Genomic DNA, 16,581 nt, shown 5'->3' with positions numbered 1-16,581 from the left:
TCTGACTCATGGCACTTGGCAGTTGAATACTATATACAGGTCTTGTTGTGTGTTGGGAGAGCTGGTAGATTTGCCCTTAACCTTACACAACCCAGAGTCCCTAAGGCATACGTTTCTACGGCATTCTATGAACATTGACTATATTAGCATACGTACAGCATTTAAGAACGGGATCTGCCCCGTGTTAAGGGCTCCACAGGGCTTAGTGATTGGTCATAGTGGTAGCACCTGCCTCACATCACCTGAGCGGCACAATAAACAGGGGGAGCTCCTGGCTCCCACGCTAATGGTCTTCCGCTCCCGCCATATTCCCAGGCAAAGGTTCCACTGAATGTACAGAGTCCCTGAGCCGTAGGAAAGGACGTTTGTCTCGGGAACCCAGCCAATAAGCCAATCTCCCAATGAGAGATCAAACTGACATTTTACATACCCTGCCACTCTTCCAAGAAATCAGGACAGGATTGTAAGGCCAGCGGCCTGGAGATTTCTGGTCTCCTAGGAGGCAATGGAATGAAGAAAAGTTGGTCAAATGAGCTCAGCATCAGTTGTCGGAGTGAGGTTTTTAGATGAGCGTCCTGCAGTTTATTGTGTGTTCTTTTGACATTCAAAGCCTTTAAGTGATGCTCCTTTCTGGGCAACCGGGCAACTCCTAAAAATAGATCAAGTTCCTGAAATATTCTCATTTGCCTGGAAGCTTTCTCTGGCTGGGGACCGGGCTATTTCAGTTTTGCCGCCCCAGGTGGTATGGATTTGCTCTATCGAATGACGAATGACTGAGTGGCGCTGTGCCTGTAGTGAGGGCTCAGCAGATATTTGGGAAAGGTGAGCCGTGGGCGAGGCCATGGCAGCCCAGGATGGTTAGGAGTGGGGAAGGTCCCACTTAAAGGTTCCTGGAACCACAGGGGGAAATTGATGATGTGTAGACAGCCACTGAAGAACATGTGCTATTTATATCTAGTCCAGATAAGAAAGCACATCCAGAAGACATGTAGAAAGAAACAGGAGTTCGAGAAAGAAAATTATCCCATGAGAGCACACATCTGCCTATGACAGTGTTCCCAGGTGAAGCAAGGAACTAAGTGGCTTGACCCTCCTGTCCCCAGGTGGTTGTATTTGGCCTTTAGAACCTTGGCCTCTCCTTGGATGACTGTCTTCTCACGTTTCCCCATTCTCCCTCCCTCCCTCAACTTCAAGTTCACCTTGCCTCAGGCCTTTTTGGTCCCTTGGCATTTAGACCAGCCCCTTGAGTCCCCTTTCCAGGAGCCACACCCCTTGCCCTTTGTGACATTATCCGTTAAGCTAATCTCTACCCAGGGTCACCAGAGCCACCCGATGCCTCCAGAAGGTCTCCAGGGCGAACCCCACATGCCTTTTCCTTTATCCCCCAGCAATATATTTTCCTCTCCTATCCATTAGGAATGCTTTTAGCTGCAGTTAACAGGACACTTGGCTATTCCAGCCTCGGACATAAGGATCTGTGCTGTGCGCTTCATCGGAAGTCAGGGTAGAAGTTCTCAGTGTGGCTGCAGTGACTCAATGCAATGACCTGCCAGCTCCCAGGTCTTTTCTCTCATTCTGCCCCACCAGCCGCAGTGTGGTTGGGGGTCATTTTTGCGATGGTTGCCTCTTGGCTGGAAGGTGGTGGTAGCTCAGTACCAGGCATCACTCTTCACCACAGAAAGAAGGATGGTCGTAGGCAAGGCACCTGCCATATCGGTACCTTCTATAAGGAAAGCAACGCCTCCTGAGGAGTCCCTTAGCAGAATTCCCCTCGTGTCTTACGGGCAAGAACCGACCCCTTGGCCCCATCTAGCCACGCATCCAGCTATGGGAGAGTATGTGGTTTCCCGGTTCTTTTGGTTGGAGGTAGCAAGGGCAAAGGGGGTCGGGGATGCTGTTGAGTTAGTTAACCACAGCGCCTGCCACATCTGCCACGTTCTGCTCAGTGGAGAAGATTCCTGAGGCCGCAGGAACACGTCCAGGAAGTATCTAAGAGTTGATACGTGTAACAAAGAATGCAGCGTCTGGTCTGGGTGCTGCAGGGTTTGCAGTCGCGGGGTAGAGGTGGTGACCTCCCTTCCTCTCCTGGAGCAGCAGTGATAGCTAAATCCCATCCATTTGGCCCTTCGCTCAACTTGTCAAGGATTCTTATTTACCCTTTCCATGTACCTCTTGTCTCTTCAGCTGGATTAGAAGCTATCCGAGAAGAGGGATCTTGTCTCATACCACCTTCTATTGTTAGCGACTCCAATTCGTGTCGTGTGCTTTGTTGGCCTTTGGGACACTCTCATTAACAAAGGGGAATATACCTCTGCACAGCCCGGAGTGGCTGAAAAGACAACACACCCCGCTGGCGGCTCCATGACAGACGTGCTTGGGAGGCCAAAGTTCTGGAAAGGTCAGCGAATGAAACAATGTGTTTGTGGAGTCCGAGGAGGCCCCGTTGACAGAGAGGGGGTTGGAAAATGCTGTGCAAGCAGAGGCTAGGTTTTCAGGCTGAACGCCGCTTTCAAAAACAGCTTTGGCGGTGTTACTAAATTCGGCTCGCAACATCCTCTCCTTGTAGTCATTCATATGTTTATTGGCTCAGCAAAATTCATGGAGCCCCTAGTATGGGCCAGGGTTCTGGAAATTCAGAAATGAATTAACAGAGCCCGTGCCCGTAGAGCTTGTGAGGAAGCCGGCAAACAAACAGGTGATCACGTTGCATGGAATCAGGACCGTTGCAGTCTTCGTACCCAAAGTGTCACAGGAGCCCAGAAGTTCCAGCTTTAAAACGAAGGGGACTTCCCAGCCTCTGGGTGCTGTTTGCCTTAAGGTCTCTTGTTGGAAAACTTGAGTTGGAAAGCCAGCCGGACTTGGCTCTAAGTCCGGCTTCTGCCATCGACTGTGGGACCTTGGAGGGATTTCTAACCCCTGAAACATCAAGACCTCACGTATCAGCTCCCAGTTTACTGCCTCTCCGCTCCTAAGGAAACTTTCCGTGTGTGCTTCTGAGAGCACAATTAACCATTTGTCTGTTCAAGTAAGGCCAGCGTGAAGCTTTCTCAGCAGAGGGCACTGGAAGGACACTGCGGGAGGAGGGTGACATTTTCAGGGTGTGTGTGTGTGTGTGTGTGTGTGTGTGTGTGTTCACCCCATACAGTCGGCCTCAGCCACGAGGCTCAGAACAGAGCCCACCTGCAAACCTGTAGCCTTGGCCTAGTGATGACCTTCCTGCAGCCCTCTCGACCCAGAAACCAGAGCTCTGCACGGCCCCCCTCTCCGAAGGCCTCCTGTCTGTACCAACCCAAGCCCCTTGTGTGGCCTCCACAAGCCACCTGGGGCCCCACATACACAGAGCTGCCGTTCCCTGTCCCTACCCCCGCCGCATGTAGCCCACCCACTCTGAAGGCCCCACGCTCTGCCCCTGCCAGCGTCTAGACTCCCGCCTCACCGAGGGCTGACTGCCTCTTTCCCCGCTGGTGTCCGGAAGGGTTGGCTGGTGCCCTCCCAGGGATTCCAGACCTGGTTAACCCAGCGAACCTCTCTGTTACAGGCACCCTGTTTACACCTTCTCCAGCTAGGTTTGAGCCCTTGCAAGCTGTCCTTCCTTGGTAACCTCCCTCACCTTAGAGGACGGAGGGGTCTCCCTGTATCTTACGGTTTTTCTTCTGTGCAATTAACAGTTCCTTTGCATTCAACTCCCCTTAACCTGTTGCGTGGTTGCTGCCTCTTGATGGGACCCAGGCCATTTATCTCATCAGTGAAAAAGAGACGATAGCATCAGGATCTCAGATTTACTGTACCAATCAGATGAGAAAGCCTACACAAAGCCCAGAGCACATCTCTCTGCTAATCAGTGTTGCTGAATTTTCTCTTTGTCCTAGCCACTGCTTTCTACCCACGGGGAGCCAGGGAAGCCAATGTCAAGGGGTGCCAGGGATCCGACAGGACGGTGCCGACATACGTGTGGTTAGCCTCGGAGGAGCGGACAGAGGGTCAGAGAGGCCAAAAGAGGTTACTTGGGGTCATGGGTCCAATACTGTATGAAGCTGAACTCAGGTGGCCAGGCCTAGGAGTCCACACTTCACCCGCCACACTGGGTTTCCTCAGAGGGCCCCAAACCCTCCCTTCCTTTTCACTACAAAAAGGACAGTTTTCTGACCTGACAGAACCTCCTGAGTCTCAGCATTCACTCCATAATGAGAATAGCTGAGCAGCAGGAGAATCATTTGCTAGAGTTCTTTCATAATGACTTAATGAAGAGATCTCCTCCTAAAAGAAAGATCTGACTCATTTGAAAGCTGTGAGTCTGTGGTTTCCCTCTCTCTGAGTCAGCCTCTGAATGACACCCAAGGAGCCTGCCCTTCGAACCCAGTCTGTTAGCCTTGACAAGTATCTACTGGGCTGTTACAGGCTCCACTTGGAGAAAAATCCCATGGTTCCCAATCACATTTATGGAGTTTCACATCAGCAGCCCACCGTTGGTATGGTTTGTTGCTTGAACATAATTTCCCAAAGGCCGGCAGTCTTTGTCATGTTCACCGCTGCTTTCCCAGTGCTTAGAATAGAGCTTGGGGTGTAGTATATGCTCAGTAAACGTTTGCCAAGTGGATGGATTTACACGGTTAAGGATTCATCACATTTACATGTGTGGGGCTTCGCTAGGCTATTTTAAATAAAGTGGGATTTTATTTTATTTTATTTTTTGTTTAGTTTTTTTTTTTTAAGTTTATTTATCTTAAGAGAGCGAGAGAGAGCAGGGGAGGGGCAGAGAGAGGGAGCGACAGAATCCCAAGCGGGCTCTGTGTTGCCAGCAAGGAGACTGACACGGGGCTCGAACTCATGAATCACGAAACCATGACCTGAGTGGAGATCGAGAGTCGGACGCTTAACCGATTGAGCCACCCAGGTGCCCTGGGATTTTATTTTAAAAGCAAGAAAGGAGAGGAGTGAGTACACCTTAACAGGCACATGACTGCTTTGGAAATCAAGGCATGATACCGTGGCTATGCTGATATATCCCAGTGACCAAACTCACCCTGATCAAGACTTCCTCATCCTGTGACTCACCCTTTCCAGAGGCCAGTGTCTGCTGGGCATCAGCCTGGAACTCTGTTGTTTGGTAGGAAGTGATAATGGGTGGGGAGCATCCCAGCAAGTAACAGAGTGGCTTTTTAACTGGAGCCCTTTGGGAAGAATTGTCCAGTGCCTGGCAGAGAATTCTACACCAGGCGGCCGCTCCATAAATGTCTGTTGGCACTGATGATGCTGTAGTGACGACAAGATCTTAAAATAAAGGACTGACATAGGTAGTAGAAATTCAGGCCAAGGAAGAAGGCTCAAGAGAGGGTCACCGTGTTTTTAAGTGGACAGTCTTCCCTCATTCCTCAAATCATGACCGGGGAATTATCCACATTTTCTACGTTTGATATTTCAGTATATTTGTACCACAGCTCACTATGAAAAAAAAACGGAACCAAAAAAGGAAATGAAAAGAACATTCTCTATATGTGCTATAGAGGTGAAACCATACACATGTTAAACTTCTTGGCACTAAAAGAAAAAAAGAAAAAAAAACCCACAACCTTGCTTATTTCCCAGAAGTTATCTTGTTTTCCTTTTCCATTTTAATGTGATGGGGGATATAGAAAGAGAGTAAATACATTTTCCTTTTTGGAAACACCAGGATGTGAACCAGTAGATCCCCTGCTTATGACTCAGTCTTGTCTTGTCTTTTCTTTTCTTTTTTCTTTTCTTTTCTTTTTTCTTTTCTTTTCTTTTCTTTTCTTTCTTTTCCTTTCCTTTCCTTTCCTTTTTTCTCTTTTCTTTTTTCTCCTCTCCTCTCCTCTCCTCTCCTCTCCTCCCGTCCCCTCCCCTCCCCTCCCCTCTCCTCCCCTCCCCTCTCCTCCCCTCCCCTCTCCTCTTTTATTTTCTTTTTTAAATAGAAAGTCAGGAGCAGCAGAAAGCCCAAAGCCCTTCAGATTTAGAGGCTTAGTAGCTGACGTCAGGTTGAGCTGTCTGAACTGGGGCACGGTTCTTTCGTTTACTCATTCTTTCAACAAGTGCTTATGGTGCACCTGCTGGGTGCTAGTTGTTGTAATAGACCTTGAATACAACATAGGATGGGAGCTCTTTCCAGATGGGCATATTGCCTGAGTTGTATCCACATCACCTGGGATACTCCCTAGTACATTGGAGGCATTCCATAAATACTTGCTGGATAGATGAATGGTCCCGGCCCTCATGGAGTTTATAGCACAGGAAATTATACTACATTTCTTCTTGTTCCTTTAGCACTAGTGTGCCAATAAGATCAGAAATAAATGAACGTCAGGCTAGCTTTAAGGAGAGTGAGAGGTGGCTCCCTGGTGGCAGCAGGCAGCCTTGGAGGGAGGTGTGGTCATGCCCTTGTCCTGTTTCCCACTGGCAGTAAGTGAAGGGATTGACCGGGGGACAGTAAGACCAAGATTCTCCCGTGTGGTTTATGGGAAGGAGCCTCAGGACGCAGAACCACACTGTGCACAGGAACATTCCAGGTCTACTTTGTCACACGCTGGGAGACGCTGTCTGTTCCCCTCTATAAGCCCAGTTATCAGTTTCTGCACACTTGAATGAGGCTGCTGCAAAGCAGGACTCCTGAGGGGTTGGCAGGAAGATGGAGATTCTTCCTGAAATTGAGCAGAAATTCCCTTTGTGTTTGCTGGACCTAATTTTGATACGTATTGAAATAATGGATGAGCTAATAGTTTTAAGAGGCAAGAAATTAGTCCAAGATCTTGTTGCTTCCTTAAACAATAGCCAATGTCACAGAACAGGCAGGGTCTACTCCTCACCATGTGAGATTCCTTCCTTCTTTGATTCCTTCCTTCCTCCCTCCCTCCCTTCCCTTTTTCTCTCTCTCTCTTCTCCCAACCCTAAGCAGTCCTGAATTTTTTACATCTCCTGGACATGGTTTGCCTGCCACGGGGCATCTGTTTTAATATGGAAGAGGTGGGACACCTGGGTGGCTTAGTGGGTTAAATGTCCGACCCTTGATTTCTGCTAAGGTTATGATCTCATGGTTTGTGAGTTTGAGCCCTGCGTCGGGCTCCGCACTAACAGCGTGGAGCCTGCTTGGGATTCTCCCTCTCCCTCTCTCTCTGCCCCTCCCCGTTCATGTGGGTGCTCTCTCTCTCAAAACAAATAAATAAACATTAAAAAAAAAACAAAGTGGAAGAGGTGTTCCAGGATTTTATAACCTTTTTGAGGTAGATATAATTGACAGTGTTGATGGTCCGTCATAACCTCGTTACTTCGTGAAAGGCAGGTTCAAAGGACAGGACTTTCTCCGTTCTTTAGTAATGTTATTAACCAGCAAGCTGTCATATTCGGGGAACAAAGGTTGTCCATTGCTACTTTACAAGCATTGCATATTTCATTTGTTATGATCATGTGAAACGTATCTTTCTGGAAAGACGCCCACAAGCTCTGGTGACTGACTTGATCAAACTAGTTTACATGCAATTTATTTCCATCTTCCCCCCCCTCCCCCCCGCCCCGAGAGAGAAAAGAAATCATTGAATGAGGACTGTCAGAAGGCTTTTTGCTTATAATGGGGAATTTGACCAAGGGCCCCCTGGAACGTACAGTTGCTTAAATTTGCATGTCTCCAGGAAGTCTCTAATAGCTAGAGAGAGTTAGGGGACCAGTGTTTAGATTTCGATCATTCCTGCTACTCTTCTTGTGCGTTATTACAGTCATCAAGGATTAACAGTCTTGGGGTTGCAGTTATGCCCAGTTGCGGGCTCTCTTAGGAACAATTCTATTAATATCTCTTTCATCTTCCTAGGTGCAAATTCAGGAACCGGTCAGGGGGAGAGACACTCTCAGCCGGATGCCAGCCTTCTCAGAGCCTGCTGGGGAGCCGTCTGCCCCTCCTGGGACCACAACAAATTCCTTCCCCAACTTAGGAGGGATCGACGAAGAATACGCATCATTGGCCCGATACCTGGAGCTGGAAAGCTGCACTCGATGCCCGCAGCACGGAGACAACCAAGACAGAAAAGACCGCGCACTTGGAAGTTCCTGGGAAGACCTCGGACGTGAGCTGAGCATCCCAGACGCCAGTAATGAAAACAGGTCCCCCCGGGAGCTGTCAGCGCTTCTCCCCCAGGAGGGCAGCGCTGACCCTGGGGAGCCCAAGCCTCTCTCCGTTGCTTCCCCTGAACCCACAGATACCATCACCACTCTGGAAACTGCGTGGGGTGGGCCAAGGGCCAGAGAAGCAGCGTGTGTGTTAGAGCTTCTGGAAGCACGTGGCCAAAGAACATGGCCGACCACGGACTCTCCTGCCGGAGCCTCCCCTGATAAATACTCGCCTCACGAAATTTGCTCCGCGGACTTAGAGTTGGCAAAAAGTCAAAGCGAAGTATCTGATTTATGTTCTCCTGATGACAAGACGCCGGGCGTTCTTTTTCAGACGCGAGGTTCTGAGCCTCCACAGCCGCCATGCAAGAGCGCCAAGGAGCGAGACTCCGCCATGCCCCCTCTTTTTACCAGTGTTTTCACCTGGAACCTTTCACAAAAAGCCAGTGAAGGGGGCACAGGGAAAAACTTAGCGGCGGTGGAGAATTTCACCTCCACGTCGGTCTCCACAGTACGGGCTGGCCAGGAAAGGCCCGGCCCCAGCAACTCAGGAGGCCTTGAGGGAAAACAGCCTCTACGTTCTGAGAACAGCTCTTTTGTGCAGTTGGCAGAAGGCGGCAACGAGGGCCCCAGTAACGGTGGCCCAGACACCACAGACACATCAGCCAGGAATGGCTCAGGTGTAATGTTTCCTCGTGAGACGCCAACGACTTTCACTGCTCATCTGAAGGGTCTTCAGGTGGCCAGGGAGAGTGGGGACACGTGGCCCCCAGTTACCATGGCCCCCAAAGTTCACCCAGCCAAATACCTCCCTGTTTCCATTGCCGAGAACAGTCTTGCAGATGGACCCAAGGGGAGCTCACCTCAGGCACCAGATGAAAATATTCTCCACCTCACTTCCCATGCTCAGTTGGGTCATATTTTAAATGATTCCAAAACCGAATCTCTAAAGGAGCCCTTTGGCATGGCTCCCCGTGGACCAGGAGTCCCCATCCACGTTCCTCGGCTCCCAGAGGTAGAGGGCTTCTGTAGCAGCCGGCCTCTCCAGACTGATAACCAGTCTGGAGATAAGAGCCTGACTGTGGACAGGGCAGACAATAGGAGCCTTGAAGAGGATTTCCAAGAAAAAGAAAGTGAAAGAACACAGAGGATCCAGCACGAGAGCTTACCCCCACAGAGTTTTGCTTCCGAGGGTGGTTTCCAAGAAAGGTGGCCCATGACAGCTGTTGCACAAGGGGCAATACACCCAGTGCCCTTGGACCACTTGTCGGCAAACTCCAGGGAGGAGAGCGGGCAGAGCTCAGACCTGGGGCCTACTGTGTGCAAGGTGGCCCACGCCACCGTGGAAGATGATGGTCAGGCTCTGAGCCACACTCCACCTCTCTCTGATATCTTCCTGGAAGGCTCCAGAGAGAGTGGGCCAGGACTTTGGAGAGCGGGCAGAAAGCTGAAGATTATAACCCTGGAGGCTCCCATTGCAGAAGACTGGCTCCCAAGACCACAGACGGGTTCTGAGTGCAAGGAGTTAGAAGCTGGTCCCGTAATTCCTGACAGGGTCTGGGCTCTATCTGATGTTCTCAAGGCTCACAGTCCTCAGGCTGAGTCTGGCCCGGCCCTTGCTAATAACAGAGAAACCCATGTCAGTGAAAAACGCGCCAGCCGTGCATATTGGAGTAGCCTTTCTTCCCAGTATTTGAGCCAGCCCAGACTCCTGGAGTCATCTGTGGATCCTGTAGACGAAAAGGAATTACCCGTCACAGATTTGTCATCAGAGACTTCCAAAACCGGAGAGAAGGAAAACGTGAGTAAAGTGAGTCAAAACCGAGAGGAAAACCAAATCAAGGATCATGCTGCCTTCTTTAAACAGTTTCTGACCTGCCCTAAAATCGTAGAATCCTCTGTAGACCCCACGGATGAAGCAGGTGTGATGGTGTGCACCAGGGCTGGGACACCAGGGCCTTCTGAATCCACACCGGCTATCATCAGAGAGGAGAGCAAACTGAATGATGGGAACATGGGCCAGAGACTGGAAGTCCAACCCGCCATCTTGCAAGTCCCACGTCCTGACGAAGGTGGGGAAACCATTCCAAGTGGATGTGGAATAAGTCAAATACAAGAAGGCAGTAAGAGAAGCTTAGGGGAGGCTGAACAAAGTAAAAACAACAAAGCAGAACCTGTTTTCTCCACTTCACCTCCTTCTAACTGTCTTGCAGTGATGACTCATGCATCTGTTGGCGTTGATAGTCACAACTCCACAGGTCAAGTTCATGACGTCCCCGAGAATGATTTAGTTGAGCCCAGAAACCGCCAATATGCACGTTCTGACTCGAAGGAAAGGGAAGCTGTTGAGAGTGAGTGTGGGAAACCTTCACCCTCTTCTAGTGGTCTCGCTCCGTTGCCCTGTGCTTCATCTCCCAAAGGAAACACTGCAGACTTTTCAGTAAGCCACACAATTCGGGAACCTCAAAGAGAGGAGCCCCGCACTGGGGAAACCAAGCATGTGAGTACCTCTGGCTCTCCAGCAGTGACCTCGGCATCTGGTTCAGGTGAATGTGCCTCAGAGAAAGCTCCTGAGATATCACAGCACCCATGTCAACAGGGCTCCAACCTGGGCTATGGGAGAAGAACCAGGGAAGAGAATCTCGGTCACACGGCAGCCCAGACCCTCAGATTCCCAAAAGCCCCACCAGCAGGGAGTGGCTCAGAGGAGGTCAAGAAGCCAGAAACCTCAGGGGGTGGACATTTAGCTGAGGGGGTAAAGAAGAAAATTCTGTCCAGGGTGGCCGCCCTGAGGCTGAGATTGGAAGAGAAGGAAAATGTCCTAAAGAGCTCAAGCTTTCTTAAAAAGATTCCTAAACTCGAAACACCGGCATCATGCACAGAGGAGGAAAAAGACGCAAAAAAGCCACCTGGCAAAAGAGAAGGGAAAGGTGAGGTGCTGTTGCTTTCTGTCGTTGGTAACGTTTGGGTTTGTGAACCAGATGTCTGGTGTTCTTCTGAGTCCTCTGCATTTAAGGTGAGGGTCCACTGGATAGGCATTGGTGGCTTGGCAGTGACCAAATGGTGGCCTGGCCTGTATGCTCGTGGTTCTCAAGCTCCACTGGCCTCACATCCCCTGCAAGGCTCGTTGAAATGCAGATCGTTGGGCTTTCCCCTCCAGAGTTTCCGGTTCAAGGTGTGGGTTCGAGAAAGTGCGTGTCTAACAAGTTGCCAGGTGATCCGGAGAGAGAATCACTGAATAGGCTGCCTGTGGGTAAGTTGAAATCGAGGGAGTAGGATTAAGATGACTTTCTGTCTCATTACCCTTTAAAAAATATTTTAAAAGATAAACAGAAGCGTTCATCAGTGTCGCTAATTAGTATAATTCAACAGACCACACACAGCAAGCAGGATTTACGGAAGTAAACATTCAGGGATAATTTGGGAGCCTCTTTTTTAATTGGTGATTGTCATTAACAGCAGCTTACTTGAATCCCGGGTTTCCTTCCGAATTTGAGCGTAACGTTTCTTTCCAGCTCACCCTCCTCTTCGTCTGAGTCGGAAGCGCCCTCTGAAACCTCCGTTCCAGGTTTCAGGCCACGTGAGGCTCAGGGCCCTGGCAATTTCGGTCACTTTTGTGCTGCGGGGAGGGGGGAGGGGGTGCATCACGTGACCCCAAGCTCCATCCCTTAACCCAAATTTTAGCCTCTTTCATTTCAGAGCTCTTTTTTCCCTTCCCACGGGCGGGACGAGTCAAAAGAGAAGACCCCGCAGTGAGGTCGTGGAGCTGCGTGTGGCAGAGCCCGACGCTGGGGCCCCCTTATACCCCAAGGGGGGGGGGGGCAGGGCTTTTCTCCTTCCTGAGTTGTTCGGACCTCCACACGGGCGCTCATTATTCCCAACACACATCACCTAGGCCCTCAGCGCCCCCTGCAGCCAGGAGGAAATACAAAACTACCTTCTGAAGAGTTTTGGGGGGCATCCAACCAGTTTTCTAGTATATAGGTTTTAAAACCTATTTAGGGGCGCCTGGGTGGCCCAGTCGGTTAAGCCTCTGACTTCAGCTCAGGTCATGATCTCGCAGTCTGTGAGTTCGAGCCCCGCGTCAGGCTGTGTGCTGACAACCCAGAGCCTGGAGCCTGCTTCAGATTCTGTCTCTCTCTCTCTCTCTCTCTCTCTCTCTCTCTCTCTCTGCCCCCCCCCCACCCCGCTCACACTCACACACTCTCTCTCTCTCTCTCTCTCAAAAATAAACAAAAGTGAAAAAAAATTTTTTTGAAACTGCTTTAAAGACAACAGAGCAGTATTTTAAAAGATCTCTGAAGTGGTTTCAACCCTAAGGGAAATGTCTATTTGGAATCCTTGTCCGCGGTTATCCGAGTTACTATGGGAACACAGACTATCCGGAAAAGCAGAAGCTGGCAGAGTTTGCTCTCAGAGACTGCGTGGCTTCCCTGAGCACTGCATTCTGGGAGGGGAGCACTGTCACACCAGAGACCCCTTGGGGGAAGGAGTCTGTGTGTGTGTGTGTGTGTGTGTGTGTGTGTTGGACAGAAGCACGTGACTCAGAGGACTCAAAGAAATAAAACTGAGTAACCTTTCTTGGGGACATTCACAGCTGTGTACTCACCTGGTGGGAGGGGGCTGCTCTATCCTTTCCCATCAACCCTCGACCCGAACGTGCACAGAAGAGGAACCTAGCCACACTGAAGGCTGTCCTTTATCCCCATTCCCCGTTCCATCCGATACAAACAGGGGTCCTTCCTAAAGCCCTGAGGCCTCTTGCTCAGAGACCCTCATTTTGCTTTGCTTCCCATTTTTGGCCCTTCCCTCTATCCTCCCAGGTTTCTGGGTTCAGAACTTCTAGTGGGCAGTGGACAGAGTTGGCAGCTTTGGGGACATTGGGGTCTCCACAGAACCATCCATGAAGACTGCCACCACATTGTGCTGGAAGGCTCCTTGAGGACTTAAGTTCCAGACGAGGAGGCGGGCTTGGGCAAGACTCTGGAGCGAGAGTTTGAGACTGTGGGCCTCAGTACCTAACGCAGCCAGCCGCGTAGGACCGAATAATCCGAAATGGGTTTTGCCTTCACTGAACTTGGTGTATCTTCGCTCTCTGCCATGATATTGTTAGTGTCTTCAGTTACTCTATAGTGGAGGGATCTGTCCCCTGAGTGGCTCATTAGTACTTCCTGGGAAGAAAACAAGCTTTTAAATACGTTGGCATCAAAGAGAGAGGAGAAGGCACATTTAACCCATCGACTGCTGCCCAGCAGTGGGATCTGAGGTAGCGGGGAAACAAAGCGTTGGCACTGGGGACTGCGGGCTTGGCCGGGGATCACACAGTGTTTTGAGTCACCACGGCTGCGGTGCTGTGGAGCTTGGCCTGCACGAGGACGGACACCTCGTTGCCAGGAACCCAGCCAAGTCATTCTGCCCACCTGGCGGGGCCAGCCGTCTCGTCTCGTTCTGCTGTCTGTGCTGCTGCCCCGTGGCTGTCCCGAGGAATGACACACTCAGCTGGCCTGCAGTGCCCTGATCCCTGATGTTAAAAGGCGACATTCAAGGAGCTCAGCCCAGCCTCCCCCCCCACCCCCACCCCGCGCCCCACACACCAGGGAATTGTTTCCTGATTGATCGTGTTTCATTCAAGGAGACACGTCTGTCTCTTTTGCTGATGAAATCGCTATCAGACATCACTGCAATCCGCTCGGATATCTTCAGCAAAGATAGCTGATGAAGGGGAAAGATGGGGGAGAATTATTCACTAAATATCTTATTGTTGCTTTGCCTTTTATATCTGGGGGCGTAACCGCAATTACTTGGATAACCCGGATTTTGTCCTGCTCCCTAAGCCCCAGCTCTGATTTTGACCTGGATTACCTGGCGATCATTTAAATACGGCTCTATTTGGCTCAGGGTTTATAGACTAGGTATCCACAATCCCACAGCCTCTTCTTTAAAAAAAACAAAAAGCCTCTCACATTCTACTTCATTTCGTGCATTCTAGATCTCACTTTGGGACTTTAATTTTTGTTAATGTTTATTATTTTTGAGAGAGAGAGAGAGAGAGAGAGAGAGTGCACGCGTGAGCAGGGAAAGGGCAGAGAGAGAGGGAGACACAGAATCCGAAGGAGGCTCCAGGCTCCGAGCTGTCAGCACAGAGCCCGACGCGGGGCTCGAACTCACAAGTTGAGATCATGACCTGAGCCAAAGTCAGACGCTTAAATGACTGAGCCACTCAGGTGCCCCACTTTGGCAGTCTTAAGTAATGCAAAATGAGATTTTTCTCTTAGATTGATTTGCTCATTTTCTGAATGTTTAGGCGAGTCACATCTTCCCTCAGACACTTGGTTTCCTCATCCATAAATTGAGGGGGATAATTATCCCCATTCTTGGGATTGCTGTGAAAATTAAATGCGATAAAATGGGAAAGTCTTCTGGCCACTGTTGTGGCCACTCTCTGCCACTATTATAAGAACACTGACCTGAAACTCTCTCGTTTCCAGCTCCGATATTACTAAAAAAGATCCAAGCCGAGATGTTCCCTGACCACTCTGGGAATGTAAAATTAAGCTGCCAGTTTGCAGAAATTCATGAAGATTCTACGGTCTGGTGGACAAAGGATTCAAAGTCAGTAGCCCAAGTGCAGAGAAGGTGCGATATTTGCCTGGTTACGTTTCATGGTTGTTGCTGGTTTCACAATGTAGTTCTAAAAGAAAATAGTGATAGGAAGTAAAAAGGAAAATTGAAGCTGAAACCCCACTCACTTAAGTATCCAAGACAAGTAAGGAACGAAGACAGAGGTCTAGACAGGGAAAGCAGGGAAGGGTTCTTACTCAGGCTCTGCCACCCCCGAGTCTTGTGGCCTCAAAAAATCATGAAATGTGTCACGATGCTTTTAAAATCAGGGGAACATGATGGGGCGCCTGGGTGGCTCAGTCATTTCGGTTTCTGACTTCGGCTCAGGTCATGATCTGACCGCTCGTGAGTTTGAGCCCCGTATCGGGCTCTGTGCTGACAGCTGGGAGCCTGGAGCCTGCTTTAGCTTCTGTTTCTGTCTCTCTGCCCCTCCCCTGCTCATGCTCTCTCGTGCTCAAATATAAAATAAAACATAAAAAAATAACTTTAAATCAGGGGAACATGCCAAATCATCTTCTAGTCTGAGGTTCCACAGTCCCAAGATCATAGAGCTCTCTTCTGTTTGTGAATCTGTGTTTTTTCTCTTTCACAAATTCCTACTAGCCTGCCAAATTTCAAAGCTAAGAAGGAGTATCCAAGGGGAAAAAAAACAATCCATGAAGTAATAGAAAGTAGCAGGTATTGAAGGTGATAAGTAACCATTTCTGAGATGGGAAAAGCCGTGTATTTCTGGGGCCCTAGGTTAGAAGAGGAGAGGAGAGGAGGGGAGGGGGGAGGGAGGGAGGGAGGGAGGGAGAGAGAGAGAGAGAGAGAGAGAGAGAGAGAGAGAGAGAGAGAGAGAGAGAGAGAGAGAGAGAGAGAGAGAGAGAGAGAGAGAGAGAGAGAGAGAGAACCATTGCTGAGAGTACCCGTGTGGAACAAAGCTGACGAATGGCTCCCTAAGCGCCTGGCTGGCAATAAATGCTTGTTCACGTGAGCCGTGGGCCATGGGCTTCACCCAACACACCTGAGGGAGTGTGGCTTATTCTAAAACAGATCACCTGGCTCAGTGGGCATAACTCAAGCCCCAGCTGCTTCTTTCTGCTGAGGGAAGTCCCCGTTCAGCTCCCTGAGTCACGGGAGGTGTCCTGTCCCCTTAATCTCGTTTCAAGGAGCCTGAAAAAGGAAGGAAAATTGAGTTTTTTTGTATAACTAAATCAAATACGTTTGCTTGGAGCATACGTCTGGAAATTATGCTCCAAATGCCATAGTGATGCCGGATTCGAGCTGTAATTTCTATAACATCCCTCCAGAAAACCTAACTGGATTGTGACAGATGGAATGAGGCCACGCAGCCTAAAACGTTGCCATTACCCTGCCTGTCTTATGTATGGCTTAGGAAGGATGATAATGGAGAATAAGTGGCTTGGCTTAAAAAAAAAAAAAAAAAAAAAACAACCAAGACCACTCCCTAGAGCTTTATAAAAAGAAGCACTAATCATTCATTTAAAGCACTTTCTGTAGCTGTCAGCCAAGGGTAATTAACCAGTAGGGTTTTTGGCCATCTTGCTCTGAGCTCAGATTTGGCATTTGAATCTTTTGGGTCCATTTTCCATTTGAGATGTCTTTAGAAAACCTAGCCTCCCTGTAGGGAGCGTACATTAGTAGGCCTGCCATTTACTGGTGACATGTGGCCTGGCCTTTACACTTGACCAACGTTGGCTTCATTTTGTCTGGGCAGCACTGAGCTGGGAGCACCCATTTGCCTTTTCTTCTTCTCCTCCTCCCCCCTCCTCCTTCTCTTTCCTCACCACCACCACCACTGGTTTTTCTGTTCGTGGCACAGTGCCTGGAACTTAATAATTTGGGGCG

General features: G+C 49.7%; 1 protein-coding gene across 8 annotated transcripts in view; it reads left to right on the top strand.

The window, feature by feature from the left end:
- ALPK2 (alpha kinase 2) overlaps window positions 1-16,581 on the top strand; it is a 115,874-nt gene that overhangs the window by 68,502 nt on the left and 30,791 nt on the right. For 7 of the 8 annotated variants that reach the window (XM_078435188.2, XM_078435193.2, XM_078435189.2 and 4 more), the window contains 2 exons: window positions 7,814-11,039; window positions 14,598-14,745. In XM_078435188.2, the coding sequence (XP_078291314.2) occupies window positions 7,814-11,039; window positions 14,598-14,745 (3,374 nt within the window). The remainder of the gene's footprint in view (window positions 1-7,813; window positions 11,040-14,597; window positions 14,746-16,581) is intronic. The other variant, XM_078435196.2, reaches the window with a different exon arrangement.

This window comes from Panthera onca, chromosome D3 (genome assembly GCF_046562875.1).
Source record: "Panthera onca isolate mPanOnc1 chromosome D3, mPanOnc1 haplotype 2, whole genome shotgun sequence".
Taxonomy (NCBI): domain Eukaryota; kingdom Metazoa; phylum Chordata; class Mammalia; order Carnivora; family Felidae; genus Panthera; species Panthera onca.
The sequence above is the reverse complement of the archived record's forward strand: the minus strand, read 5'-3'. Positions and strand labels throughout refer to the sequence as shown.